Below are 15,178 nucleotides of genomic sequence, written 5' to 3'. Positions count from 1 at the left end.
GAAGTATCATACCTTCAGAATAAAGGGCCAGCCATTGAGGTTTCATCTGAGAATTTTTTTTAAAAGTTGGGACTCCTAAAATTCCTTACTCAGTCAACTGTTCCATTTATTCCAAAACTCAGAACATAATGTCTAATTTTATTTGAGTTTCTGCAAGAAGATAGCACTGGTTGAACAGTCTTGAATGTGCTAAGATATACACTAGCAATCATTTCAAGTTTATCAGTTAGACTTGCAATGTGGCTTGATAAAACATATTTAAAGCTCCATGTGTTCAAATGCAGAAATCTATCCTGTTCAGGAATAAAGCATAATGTCTAGGCATTGTGCCTTTTTTGAATTACTTGTCATCAAAACTGAGAGGGGCACTAACTCCCTGGCAATGCCTTGAGTCAACATGCCAATCCATCAGCACTCTAATCTGAGACAGCATAAATTGTTGCTCCCTTTGATATTTGGCATTCTTCTATCAGTCCTGACGAGTACAAAATGAAAAGCCTTAACATCACGTCACTTACTTCAGTGACACCCAGGTTCTGCGCTACTGAATGATTAATATCTTATGATGTGGCTTGGTGTCACATTCTACATTATAATGTTCTTGTAAACATGCCTTGGCACATTTTATTACATTAAAAGTAGTATCTAAATATATGAAGTAGAGATCCATAGTCTGGATCTGTAAGGACTATATTCATGGACTTTAAAACAATAGAAAGTTATAAAATTCTAAGAGGACTAGAAAGGCCCCTAGTTCCTATATTTCTACAAAACTTTTGCTCTTTTCAAATCCCTCCATGGGCTAGCTCTCCCAACTTCCCTAATATTTGTAACTATCTCTGGCTCTAACGTCCTCTAAGGTCTCTGCACTTCTTCACTTCTGGTCTTTTGAAAGTACTTGAATTTGTCCTGTGGTGTCCCTACTCTCAGCTGGCTGGTCACAAGCTTTGGAATTCCCTGCTCTAGAACTCTGCACCTCTCTCTCTCCTCCTTTAACACTCTCCTTAAAAACATTTCTTTTATCTTGTTTTGGGCCACTCCTGCTAATGTCTTATTATGTGATTTTTTTTAACAAACAACCTGAAATGAATTTATGAATGGTATTTTCTATGCAGATAAATGTTTAATGCTTCAACATTTCCACTATCATTATAGTTGAAATTTTTCAAGTTACAGGTTAAAATTAAATAACTTACTGGAATGGGTTTTCTGGGTTCTTTGCACGACAACTGTCAGCATGCCCATTGCAAACACATCGGCCTCCAACACTGATATCCTTGATGCTATAGTAATACTAAGGAAACAAACAAAATGAATGACTAAATATTACCTCCATTCATTTCACTTTCCAGAAAGACTTACAGGAAAACTTCTGCCCTTATAGGATGCAAGATCCTATAATCTCAAACCAAAGTTTGGCCTCTGTAGTCAGCATTGCACATACCCTTCGAGTGACTGTGGGATCCTTTTGAGTCTTGGAAATTAGATGACCCAATAAAGTGTTGGTCCTAAGAAATCGTAGTCGGATGTTTGTAGCCTTTGTGAATTCTCTTAAGACAGGAGAATCATTGAAGTTTGTGGATCCTGGACGACCATTCACCAAAGATATAACAATCTAGGGACAATATTATCATTAGATGATGGTACAAGTTTACCATGTATATCAAGCAGAAGTTATTTCTAATGCACTAAGCAGAATCAGAGAACATTCAGCCCATAATACCCATTTGAAGAGGTATCGATTAATCCCAATTCCTGTGCTCTTTTCTAGAGTGATAGTCATAGTGTCACAGACATGTGCAGCACAGAAACAGATACTTCGGTTCAACTCATCCATGCTGACCAGATATCCTAACCTACTCTAGTCCCATTTGCCAGCATTTGCTCCATATCCCCCAAACCCTTCCTACTCACCATCCAGGTGCCTTTTAAATGTTGCAATTGTACTATGTGGAGGAGCTGGTGTTGGACTGAGGTGGACAAAGTTAAAAATCACACAACAACAGGTTTATTTGGAAGCGCTAGATTTCGGAGCACTGCTCTTTCATCAGGTGGTTGTGGAGTGTAAGATCATAAGACACAGAATTTAGAGCAAAAGATTACAGTGTCATGCAACTGAAATGATATATTGAACAAACCTGGATTGTTGCTAAGTCTTACATCTTTTAGAATGGGTTGCAGGTTTTGGTACATTAATATGTAAATCCCAGACCTCCTTTTAAATCACCTCCTTGAGATAACTTAAGGTTTTATAACAAAAGGTGACATCTCAGCTCAGACAATGCATTAAATGTACGAGGTCAGAGGCTGTCTATATCCCAATCTTGAGTCAGACTGTTCTATTTCCAAAGTGAAATTTATATTTATCCATTTATCCAAATTAAGCTCTATCTACCAAACCTCAGCCCATTGGCCCACTTGATCAGGATCCCTTTGTAATCTTAGATAATCTTCTTCAATGTCTACCACACCATCAGTTTTGGTATCATCCACAAACTTACTAATCATGCTTCCTAAATTCGCGTCCAAATCATTTTTATAAATGACAAGCATCAGTGGACCCAGCACTAATCCCTACAGATCACCACTGGTCACAGGTCTCCAGTCCAATAAACAATCCTCCCTTGTCACTCTCTGTCCTCTACAGCCAAGCAAATTTTGTATCCAATTGACAAGCTGTCCCTGAAACCAGTGTGATCTAACTTTACCTATCAGTCTAGCATGCAGAACCTTATCAAAGGCTTTACTGAAGTCCATGTAGTAAATGTCTGTCTCTCTGCCCTCATCTATCGTTTGGGTAACTTCTCCTTTCTAAATATTTATCCAATTCCTTTTGAAAGTCATTACTGCTTGGACATACTCTATCTCTTCAGACAGTGTCCAGTTCACAATAATTTGTTCAATTAAAAAGAAATTTTCTGCAATTTTCCCTTTGGCTCTTTTGCTTCATTATCTTAAATCTGTATCCGTTTAAGAAACAGTTTTTCCTTCTTTACTCAAATCAAGTCATAAATATGAAAATTCTATTAATTTCCCTTTGCATCAATAGTTAGTTGAAAGAATTGGTTTCAGTAATTTTCATACAGTTATATGATTTATTTGTTTGTTACAACAGCTGAATGCAGAGAACTATTAACTCTCACCAACTAGGGGTCTGTAAAAGGAAAATGTACTTTCAGCATCTATTAGTAACCTCATCAATGAACAGTGCTTCTTGATTTTAGCCCAGGTCTTACCTCGCCGTTCTCAAGGGGTAAAATCCGGGAATATTCTGTAGTGCAGATAACATCATCATCTCTTGTAATCCTCTCACGGGCTCGTGTTCTAAATAAATCTTCACAATCGCGTTTGGAATCTGGAGTGTAAATTGAACAAAACCACACCTTGGTAAAACTCTTAACTTTCATTTACAAATAATTTGATGTCTGCCACTATGTCTCTCATTCCAAACAGCAATTGGGAGCTCTACTTGTCTGACACTCAAGTTAAAACTTTCTAGATTCCTGATTAAGATTTTGCCAAGAATATTAGTCCTATGTTGCAAATCTTTACCAAAACAAAGCTGAAGTTCACCTTGGCAAGGTAGAGTCCATTTGGAGAAATGACAGAAGGTCCCAGTACATCCAAACATACAAACTAGGAAGGGAAGTAGGCCACTCAGCATTTCGAGCTTGCCCACCATTCAAAAGGAGATGATGGCTGATCTGATGACTCCACGTTACTGCTTATCCCCTAATGACTTTACAAACTAAGCAAACATCTTTCTCTCTATGTATTAAAAATATTCAAAGACTCTGCTTCCACCAATGTTTGGGAAGAGAGTACTAGAGACTCACAGTACACTGAGAAATAAACTCCCTTCCATTTCCCACTTTACAACTACATCTCATAGGATGAATCCCTACATGTAGAAAGAGGTCATTCAGCCCATCAAGTCTGTACTGACCCTCTGAAGAGCTTCCTACCCTATTCACTATAACCCCACATTTACAATGGCTAATCCACCGAGCCTACACATCTCTGGACACTAACAGTCAATTTAGCGTGGCCAATCCACCTAATTTGCATTTTTCAACTGAGAGAGGACACCCATGCAGACACGGGGAGAACATATCAACTCCACACAGTCAATTGCCTGAGGGATGGAATCAAACCCAGATACCTGCTGCTGTAAGGTAGCAGTGCTAACCATTGAGCTACCGTGGAACAAGCAATTAGCACCAGTTATGTGCTTACTAGGAATCCTATTTTTTTTAAAAACTCCAATATCACATTGATCCTTCTATAATCTATTTAAAAAACAAGTCCAGGGATTTCCAAAAGATTTGAAGTAAACCAATTTTTCACAATCCTTCAAAAGTTAGATCCTGCAAACAATACTAAATATGAAGTGTGTTCATTACAATGTGTTCATTCACACAAAGGACTGCAGCGATTTGTTAGACCTCTAACAGGAGGGGTAAGTTGGTTATCAAGCCCCGCTACTCCACAAGCTGTAACAAAAGTGTAAATGTTTTCTTTAATCATCAAAATGACCAATATGTTTCTGTTTTTGACTTATACAGACAATTCCAGGACTGAGAACAGGTTCTGTACTTGAGTCCATTCACAGGTCAATTTGTATGCAAATCGCAACAATGTAGGACAATACAAGGCAACCTTTTGTATGCATTAGAAATGTTAGTATGCCAGACCTTTAAAATTACACTCCTGTATTGGATCATGTTCATAAGTACAAAAGCTCATAGGTTGGACATTTGTAAATCAAGGATCCAGAATAAAAAGAACAGCCACCAGGATTTTCTAATTAACTCAAAAATGATGTGATTATTAGAAACAATATTCTTACAATAACAAGTAAAACAATTTAACAGCTAAGCTACTATACAGAAAGAAAATATATTCTTTTAATGCCAGAGATACACAAATGACAAGACAAAACTGCTCTGCAGAGATGATTTAGGTTTAAATAATGTAAAGGAAAATCATAGTGGGCCAAGAATCCAAACGCAGAGTAAAAATGGGAAAACTTCCCATAGTCCATAGAGTAATAGAGACGTACAGCATGGAAACAGACCCTTCGGTCCAGTTAATTTCATGTCAAAGACATTGAAATGTTGACAGCCATAGAATTGTTGAGAATTTCAAATGAGATAAGCTCACAAAAGGCATTGAATTATTCAATCAGCCATGATCATATTGAATGGTGGAACAGACCAGATAGCTGAGTGGCCTTCTCCTGTTCCTGTGTTCCAAAATTGTCCAAATACTTACATCTCTTCCTGCTTCCTTCACGTAGTTAATTTTAAGCATTATGTATTCCCAGCAGATTCAACAAAGCAGTTCACCATCACCGTCTCAAGGATAATTAGGGATGGACAATAAATGTTGGCCCAGCCAGTGATACTCACGTCCCATGCCAAAATCTTTTTAAAAATACTTTAAGCTGAAGTTGCCAACTGAACTTCTGCATCTTCAATTTGACCTCACTGAGAAAGTTTTTAGTTACTTCCCAGACTAAAGTCACCCACTTTCCTGGAAATAATATCAAATCTTTCTACCCAGCTCCTTTGTAACAGCTGAGAGTTTTAAACTCAAGCCTGAGCTTCACTCACAATTCCCATGAAGTGACTGAAGATTAGAATGAACCCTGATCTCTAATAACTAGATTTTCGAGGTACACAGGTGGGCACAACTCTTGGCAATGCTTTCCCTCTGTTTTCTGAACTTATACCCACATGAAGCCAAGTGCTTTCACCTTCAGTCACAAAGAATTTCTGGAAAAACCCCACAGATTCCCTTAATTCGATCCAAGGTTCTATTCTGAATCACTTACCTATAAAAAAGGTCTGATGAATATTTAAATTAATTAACTTTTAAATTCAAAATCAAACCGGGCTTTGTGAAACTAATTCACCTCTAACAAAGGCAGGACAATGCTGCTCAGGCATCCTATCACTAGTTTTGACGCAAAATGAGGCCATTTGCCATTTTATAGTTCTCTTTCTCTGTCCCTTCTAGTCTGACTTTATTAAACAGACACAGTTTATGTTTTAAACTGTCAACATTTGAGGTGTTCTGATAATTTCTAAAGACCAATGTTTTAATTACCTGACCTTGAAAAATTTAGTCCTCCCAAAATTGAGAATGACCTGTAAAATATTGGCTAGGAGAAAGTGAAGACTGCAGATGCTAGAGATCAGAGCTGAAAATGTGTTGCTGGAAAAGCGCAGCAGATCAGGCAACATCCAAGGAGCAGGAGAATCGACGTTTCGGGCATAAGCCCTTCTTCAGGAATGAGGAAAGTGTGCCAAGCAGGCTAAGATAAAAGGTAGGGAGGAGGGACTTGGGGGAGGGGCATTGGAAATGCGATAGGTGAAAGGAGGTTAAGGTGAGGGTGATAAGTTGACGGTGATAGGCCGGGGTGAGGGTGGGGTGGAGAGGTCAGGAAGAAGATTGCAGGTTAGGAAGGTGGTGCTGAGTTTGAGGGTTGGGACTGAGACAAGGGGGAGGGGAAATGAGGAAACTGGAGAAATCTGAGTTCATCCCTTGTGGTTGGAGTGTTCCTAGGCGGAAGATGAGGCGCGAGGAAGAGCGCCTCATCTTCCGCCTAGGAACACTCCAACCACAAGGGATGAACTCAGATTTCTCCAGTTTCCTCATTTCCCCTCCCCCCACCGTGCCTCAGTCAAATCCCTCGAACTCAGCACCGCCTTCCTAACCTGCAATCTTCTTCCTGACCTCTCCGCCCCCAACCCCACTCCAGCCTATCACCCTCACCTTGACCTCCTTCCACCTATCGCATTTCCAATGCCCCTCCCCCACGTCCCTCCTCCCTACCTTTTATCTTAGCCTGCTTGGCACACTTTCCTCATTCATGATGAAGGGCTCATGCCCGAAACATTGATTCTCCTGCTCCTTGGATGCTGACTGACCTACTGCGCTTTTCCAGCAACACATTTTCAGTTGTAAAATATTGGCCCAAATCTTCCGATTAGCATCTGAACTGTTGAGTCCAACTCTGATCAGAAAAAAAAATGCCTATTTGCCTAGTTACAGTGAAAAAGGCCAGAATTCTTGATCTACAATGTAGAGGAATTCCTCAGCACTACAAACCAAGCAGAGAGCACAAACAGAATTAGTGCAGAAGACAAAGCCTCATAATATGGCACTAGTTGCTGTGAGATAAGTTTACTGACCAGTGTAAATGTAGTAAATGGGCGATGGATGAATCACTGAATGGTATGGTGGCAGGGCAGGTGGCTTGGTGAGGAAACTGAGTAAGTGGCTGAAGTGGCAGTTGGGTCAACTGCTCGGAGGGGCAAGTGTCAGGCTGATAGTGAGGTAGATTGGTTCAAAGCTAAAAACCACACAACATCTTTTAGAATGATCATGTTAGTTTTGGTTTGATTAGATTCCCTACAGTGTGGAAACAAACCCTTCAGCCCAACAAGTACACATCAACCCTCTGAAGAGTAACCCACCCAGACCCATTTCCCTCTAACTAATATAACTAACACTGTGGGCAATTTAGCATGACCAATTCACCTGGCCTGCACATCTTTAGACTATGGGAGGAAACTAGAGCACACAGAGGAACCCCACGCAGACATGTGGGAGAATGTGCAAACTCCACACAGTCAACCAAGGCTGGAATTGAACTTAGGTCCCTGGCGCTGTGAGGCAGCAGTGCTAACCGCTGAGCCACCATGCTGCCTCATATGGTTCCTTCCTATGTAAATCCCAGAAATTTTAAAAAGTTATATTCGCAAGATCACTTTTAAAAATAGGTGCCATCTCAACTCAGATAATGCATTGGAGGTGTGAAGTTAAGGTCTGAGTCCCAATGTTAGGTCAGACTGATTCTATTTTTAAAGTGGGATCTACAGACTTTTACACAGATCTATGCAGTTTTTGAGCAAAATAAAATGCTGTGTGTGTGTGTGTGTGTGTGTGTGTGTGTGTGTGTGTGTGTCACCCGTAGTGCGGCATGACCCAAGGTCCCAGTCAAGGCCATTCCCATGGGTACTGAACTTGGCCATGAGCCTTTGCTCAGCCAATTTGTGTTGTTGCCTGTCGCAAAGTCTGCCTTGGAGGATGGTCACCCGAAGGTCTGAGGCTGAATGTGCCGAACTGCTGAAGTGTTCCCCGTCTGGGAGGGAACACTCCTGGCTAGTGGTTCAGGTTGGGAGACAGCTGATGAGAATAGTCAGAGGTTTGAGGGCATGTTGTTGGGGGGATCAGTGAGAGTGACCAGTTGTCAATAAACAAGGTCTTCTGCCTGCCAACATCTGTGCGATCGGCTCCTATGTAGCTGAATAGTTTGTGGATGCGACTCTTTGAGCAGAAGCCATAGAACTTCCACAAAGGAAGCTGTTGTCCTTTCCTCTGCAGCAAAAAAAACCTCACACCCGAGAAAGTCAGTTTATTTCCCCTCTTCAGTTACTGTCAACTGTGTCTTTTAACCAGTACGTCAGAGACCTTACAAGTATGAACCAGTCACTCTGTTTTTAACATGCTGCCCGTGTGAGTTGTATCAATAGACATGAGATCTAGCAAATCAAGACCAGACATGTGTGAGGCATTTAGTTTCATTAGACACCAGAGTGGCGGAAAGGGAGTGAATCTGGAATGGGGGAATGGGGCAATGGGGGGTGGGGGGGTGTTTCCGGACTGGGAGTAATGGAGAGCAGGCACTGAGCAGTGCCATGGGGAGGGACTCAGAGAGGAGAAAGAAGAGACTGGGGAAAGGGGAGACTGGGGAAAGAGACAGTAGGTCTGGAGCAGGAAATCTTGGGAGTGAGGGAATGGGCTAGAGGCTGGAGAGAGGAAAAGTGACTGGAAGGCAAATTGGGTTCAAAACCGGAGGGTTGCGTGGGGTATGTATTGAGCGGGGGAGGAAGAAGCCAGGTCGAGGGGAGAAAGAGTCTGCGAGTCAAGAGCGGGAAGGGGTGAGCATGTCTGGTGCGGGGTCAGAGGTATTACCTCCTGGAGAGTTTAAGAGCAATGATAGGCCAATGTCTAGGGGGCAGTGTGAGGTAAGCATGGCATCAATTGAATAGCTACTCAGGAGTTTGACTCTGTATTTAATAATACCTGACAAAGAAGCAGCATTCGGAAAGCTTGAGATTTCAAATAAACCTATTGGACTGTAACCTGGTGAAGTCTGACTTTGTCCACCCCTGTGCAACAATAGCACCTGCACATCACAACTTTTGCTGAGTAACTTACTTAATCAATCCTCAAATTGAAATTGATTCTCTTGAAGGGTTCCATGTGGAGAGGAATTGATCATGGAATTTTCAATTTCCCTTGCAATTGGAATCATCCAACATGGAAACTGACCCTTCAGTCCAACTTGTCCATGCTGACCAGATATCCTAAACTGATCTAGTTCCATTTGCCAACATTTGACCCATATCCCTCTAAACCCTTCCTATTCATGTACCATCCAAATGGCTTCTAAATATTGAACAAAAAACAATGAACAATACAGTACAGGAACAGGACCTTCAGCCCTCCAAGCCGGCACTGATACATGTTTTGATTATAATTGTACCAGCCTCCACCATTTCCTCTGGCAACTCATTCCATACACATACTGCCCTCTGCATGAAAAAGTTGCCCCTCAGGTCCCTTTAACATCTTGCACCTCTCACCTTGAACCTATGTTCTCTAGTTTTGGACTCCCCTTATCCTGGGAATAAGACCTTGGTTATTCACCCTATCCATGCCCCTCATGATTTTATAAACCTCGATAAGGTCACCCCTTAGCCTCCGACGTTCCACAGAAAATAGCCGCAGCCTATTCAGCCTCTCCCTGTAGCTCAAGCCCTCCAATCCCAGCAACATCCTTGTGAATCTTTTCTGAACCCTTTCAAATTTGTCAAGTATTCCTTATAGCAGAGAAATTAATGCAGTATTCTAAAAGCGGCCTCACTATATCCTGTACATCCACAACATGATATCCCAACATCTATAACAAGGAATCTGTAGGATCTCCATGTGCATCCCATCCACACTGGAAAAATGACTGTCTGGCCATTGGAAGACAAAGGTGCTGTTTGTGATCGCAGACAGGGGTAAGTGGAGAGGAAGGGCATCTCCAGAAGAGACTGAGGAGAAGCTTCAATGCACATCATCGCCTCCCAATGGATGCCTGCTGACACTACCCCATCTCTCTATGAGGAAGAGGCACCTGGTATAAAGTCAGCTACCTTTCCATAGCAAGAGCTACAAGCACACACAAGTCGGTTGCATGGTTGAAGCATTAAAGAATCTGATGTAGTTACTGAACATTTATAAAAGAACAATAAAAAGTCTTTGTTCAACTACATTGGTATCAGAGGGAATTTCTTTAACTTGAGCAATAATTTAGGTTGGAATGAACCATCATTCAATAGGGTATCCAATTCTAATGTTAGAACAATACTCACAGTGTATAAATCAGTTATAAGTCAACATTCCATACTCTGCTGATACTGGAAAGTGTGATGAAATACAGTTAGTTCCAAATAAACTGAAAGAGAAGAGATGCACCACAACAAAAGGCCAATTATCCTTTCTCTGAACTATCCAGGCTCCCAGTATGTTGGCTGTATTATCTGACCGTAACACTTTCTTGGTCCAACCAGCTGCAAATACACATAATTGTGATTTTGTCTACTATCTCAATAACTAGACATTGTGGCCAGGAAAAGGACTGAAAAACTCCACATAGAAAAGATCCTTGTATTAAGAAAAGCAAGTACAGGTACATATTTCTCTCTCACTGTGCTATTGACTTTAATGCAGTTTTACGAGAATGTCTAGTAATAGAGCACATAATTATTATGAATTCCTTTACTTTGAAGGAAGAAACAAAGTGTGTTTCACAGCCTCAGGATGCTCCAGTGTTTCACAGTCAATGACGCACATCAAAAGCTGATAGAAACATACAAGATTCTTAGGGGACTTGATACAGTAGAAATGGAAATATTGTTTCCCCTGTGGGAGAGTCTAGAAATAGAGGACATTGTCTCAAAATAAGGGACTGTACATTTCAGACAAAGATAAAGAAGAATTTCTTAGAACATAGAACATAGAACAAAGAACAGTACAGCACAGAACAGGCCCTTTGGCCCACGATGTTGTGCCGAACATTTGTCGAGGCTTAAGCACCTATCCATGTACCTATCCAATTGCCGCTTAAAGGTCGCCAATGATTCTAACTCTGCCACTCCCACAGGCAGCGCATTCCATGCCCCCACCACTCTCTGGGTAAAGAACCTACCCCTGACATCCCCCCTATACCTTCCACCCTTCACCATAAATTTATGTCCCCTTGTAACACTCTGTTGTACCCGGGGAAAAGGTCTCTTGACTGTCTACTCTATCTACTTCCCTGATCTTATCAACTCTATCAAGTCACCCTCATCCTTCGCCGTTCCAATGAGAAAAGGCCTAACACTCTCAACCTATCCTCGTACGACCTATTCTACATTCCAGGCAACATCCTGGTAAATCTCCTCTGCACCCTCTCCAAAGCTTCCACATCTTGCCTAACATGAGGCGACCAGAACTGCACACAGTACTCCAAATGTGGCCTTACCAAGGTCCTATACAGCTGCAACATCACCTCACGACTCTTGAATTCAATCCCTCTGCTAATGAACGCTAATACATCATAGGCCTTCTTACAAGCTCTATCCACCTGAGTGGCAACTTTCAAAAAGCTATGAACATAGACCCCAATATATCCCTCTGCTCCTCCACCTTACTAAGAACCCTATCATTAACCCTGTATTCCGCATTCTTATTTGTCCTTCCAAAATGGACAACCTCACACTTGACAGGGTTGAACTCCATCTGCCACTCCTCAGCCCAGCTCTGCATCATATCTAAGTCCCTTTGCAGCTGACAACAGCCCTCCTCACTATCCACCACTCCACCAATCTTCGTATCGTCTGCAAATTTACTGACCCACCCTTCGACTCCCTCTTCCAAGTCATTAATAAACATTACAAACAGCAGAGGACCCAGAACTGATCCCTCCGGAACTCCACTTGCAACTGGGCTCCGGGCTGAAGATTTACCATCTACCACCACTCTCTGACTTCGACCGGTTAACCAGTTCTCTATCCAACTGGCCAAATTTCCCACTATCCCATGCCTCCTGACTTTCCGCATAAGCCTACCATGGGGAACCTTATCAAAAGCCTGACTCAAATCCATGTACACTACATCCACTGCTCTACCCTCATCCACAGGCTTGGTCTCCTCCTCAAAGAATTCAATAAATCTTGCAAGGCAAGACCTACCCCTCACAAATCCGTGCTGGCTGTCCCTAATCAAGCAGTGTCTTTCCAGATACTCATAAATCCTATCCCTCAGTACCCTTTTCATTACTTTGCCTACCACTGAAGTAAGACTAACTAGCCTGTAATTCCTGGGGTTATCCCTATTCCCTTTTTTGAACAGGGCACAACATTCACCACGCTCCAGTCCCCTGGCACCACCCCCATTAACAGTGAAGACGAGAAGATCATTGCCAACGGCTCTGCAATTTCCTCTCTTACTTCCCACATAATCCTAGGATATATCCCGTCAAGCCCGGGGGACTTGTCTATCCTCAAGTTATTCAAAATGCCCAACACATCTTTCTTCCTTACAAGTATCTCTCCTAGCTTACCAGTCTGTTTCATACTCTCCTCTTCAACAATACGGTCCCTCTCATTTGTAAATACTGAAGAAAAGTACTCATCCAAGACCTCTCCTATCTCTTCCGACTCAATACACAGTCTCCCACTACTGTCCTTGATTGGACCTACCCTCGTTCTCGTCATTCTCATGTTTCTCACATACACGTAAAATGCCTTGGGGTTATCCTTGATCCTATCCGCCAAAGATTTTTCATGCCCTCTCTTACCTCTCCTAATCCCTTTCTTCAGCTCCCTCCTGGCTATCCTGTATCCCTCCAATGCTCTGTCTGAACCTTGTTTCCTCAACCTTATATAAGCCTCCTTCTTCCTCTTTACAAGACATTCAACCTCCCTCGTCAACCAAGGTTCCCCCACACGACCATCTCTTTCCTGCCTGACAGGTACATACATATCAAGGACACGTCGTATCTGTTCCTTGAAAAAGTTCCACATTTCAACGACATCCTTCCCTGATAGCCTATGCTCCCAACTTATGCTCCTCAGATCCTGTCTTGCAGCATCATATTTACCCTTACCCCAATTGTAAAACTTGCCCTGTTGTACGCACGTATCTCTCTCCATAACCAAGGTGAATGTCACAGAATTGTGGGCACCATCACCAAATTGCTCACCCACTAACAAGCCCATCACTTGTCCCGGTTCGTTACCAAGTACCAAATCCAATATGGCCTCCTCTCTGGTCGGACAATCTACATACTGAGTTAGAAAAGCTTCCTGGACACACTGCACAAACACCACCCCATCCAATCTACTTGATCTAAAGAGCTTCCAACCAATATTTGGGAAGTTGAAATCGCCCATGACTACTACCCTGTGGCTTCTGTATCTTTACAAAATCTGTTTCCCAATCTGTTTCTCCACATCTCTGCTGCTATCAGGGGGCCTATAGTAAACACCCAACAAGGTGACTGCACCTTTCCTATTTCTGACTTCAGCCCAGACTACCTACAAAGGCAGATCCCCCTCGAACTGCCTTTCTGCAGCCATTATACCATTTCTAATTAGCAACGCCACACCCCCTCCTTTTTTACCACCCTTCCTAATTTAATGAAATATCTGTAACCAGGAACCTCGAACAACCATTCCTGTCCCTCTTCTATCCACGTTTCCGTGATGGCCACAACATCGTAGTCCCAAGTACCGATCCACGCCTTAAGTTCACCCACCTTATTTCTGATACTCCTTGCGTTGAAGTATACACACTTGAACCCATCTCTGTGTCCGCAAGTATTCCCTGTCAGTGCTACCTTCTCCACAGCCTCCCTACATTCTTGGACATCCTGAAAACAGCTAACCTACTTGCTGGACTACAAGTCCGGATCCCATCCCCCTGCCAAATTAGCTTAAACCCCCCTGAAGGGTGCTAGCAAACCTACCTCCCAGGATATTGATGCCCTTCTGGTTCAGGTGCAACCCATCCTGCTTGTACAGGTCCCACCTTCCTCAGAATGCAGTCCAATTGTCCAAATACCTGAAGCCCTCCCTCCTACACCATCCTTGCAACCATGTGTTCAACTTCACTCTCTCCCTATTCCTTGCCTCACTGTCACACAGCACCGGCAACAACCCAGAGATGACGACTCTGTCCGTCCTAGCTTTTAGCTTCCAGCCTAATCCCAGAGCTCCTGAATGACCTCCCCACCCCTCTTCCTACCTATGCCGTTGGTGCCAATGTGCACCACGACTTCTGGCTGCACACCCTCCCACTTAAGGATTCTGAAGACACGGTCCGAGCTGTCTCGGACCCTAGCACCGGGAGGCAACAAACCATCCAAAAGTCTCGCCCATGTCCACAGGACCGCCTGTCTGTCCCTCTAACCATAGAGTCTCCTATAACTAGCGCTCTCCACCTCTCCCCCTTTCCCTTCTGAGCCTCAGAGCCGGACCTCGTGCAAGAGACCCGGTCACTGCAGCTTACCCCTGCTAGGCTGTCCCCCCCAACAGTATCCAAAGCGGTATACTTATTGTTGAGGGAACGACAACAGGGGATCCCTGCACTGCCTGCTTCCTCCCCTTCCCACCTCTAACTGTTACCCAGCTACCACTGTTCTCTGACATAACTATGTCCCTGTAGCTTCTATCTATCATACTCTCAGCCCCTCGAATAATCCTTCTTCTCTCAGAAGACAGTGAACTTGTGTAATTCTTTACCAGAGACACTGTCAAGGCCAAGTCATAAACTATATTCAAGGCTAGACAGACAGATTCTTATTCAATAATGGAATCAAGGGTTATGAGGAAAAGGCAGAGAAATGATGTTGAGGTTTATCAGATCCCACTGAATGGTGAAGCAGACATGAGGGGATGAATGGCCAACTTCATCTTATGGTCATATTTGTACACAATAAAATCCCACAGAAACATTCAACTGCAATGGCTCAGTGGCGGTCTAGTAGCTCAGTGGTGGCACAGTGGCTAGCACTGTTGCCTCACAGCACCAGAGACTCGGGTTTGATTCCCTTGGGCAACTGTGTGGA

The 15,178-nt window shown here is 42.9% G+C and overlaps 1 protein-coding gene across 2 annotated transcripts in view; it reads right to left on the bottom strand.

Annotated features, from left to right (window-relative positions):
* LOC140476847 (laminin subunit alpha-3-like) overlaps positions 1-15,178 on the bottom strand; it is a 364,783-nt gene that overhangs the window by 263,516 nt on the left and 86,089 nt on the right. For both annotated transcript variants that reach the window (XM_072569677.1, XM_072569678.1), the window contains exons 4-6: positions 3,237-3,355; positions 1,445-1,615; positions 1,197-1,294 (exon numbers count right to left, since the gene is read on the bottom strand). In XM_072569677.1, coding sequence (XP_072425778.1) covers positions 1,197-1,294; positions 1,445-1,615; positions 3,237-3,355 — 388 coding nt within the window. The remainder of the gene's footprint in view (positions 1-1,196; positions 1,295-1,444; positions 1,616-3,236; positions 3,356-15,178) is intronic.

Source organism: Chiloscyllium punctatum, chromosome 5, assembly GCF_047496795.1.
Source record: "Chiloscyllium punctatum isolate Juve2018m chromosome 5, sChiPun1.3, whole genome shotgun sequence".
Taxonomy (NCBI): domain Eukaryota; kingdom Metazoa; phylum Chordata; class Chondrichthyes; order Orectolobiformes; family Hemiscylliidae; genus Chiloscyllium; species Chiloscyllium punctatum.
This window is presented reverse-complemented; position numbering and strand designations above follow the sequence as displayed.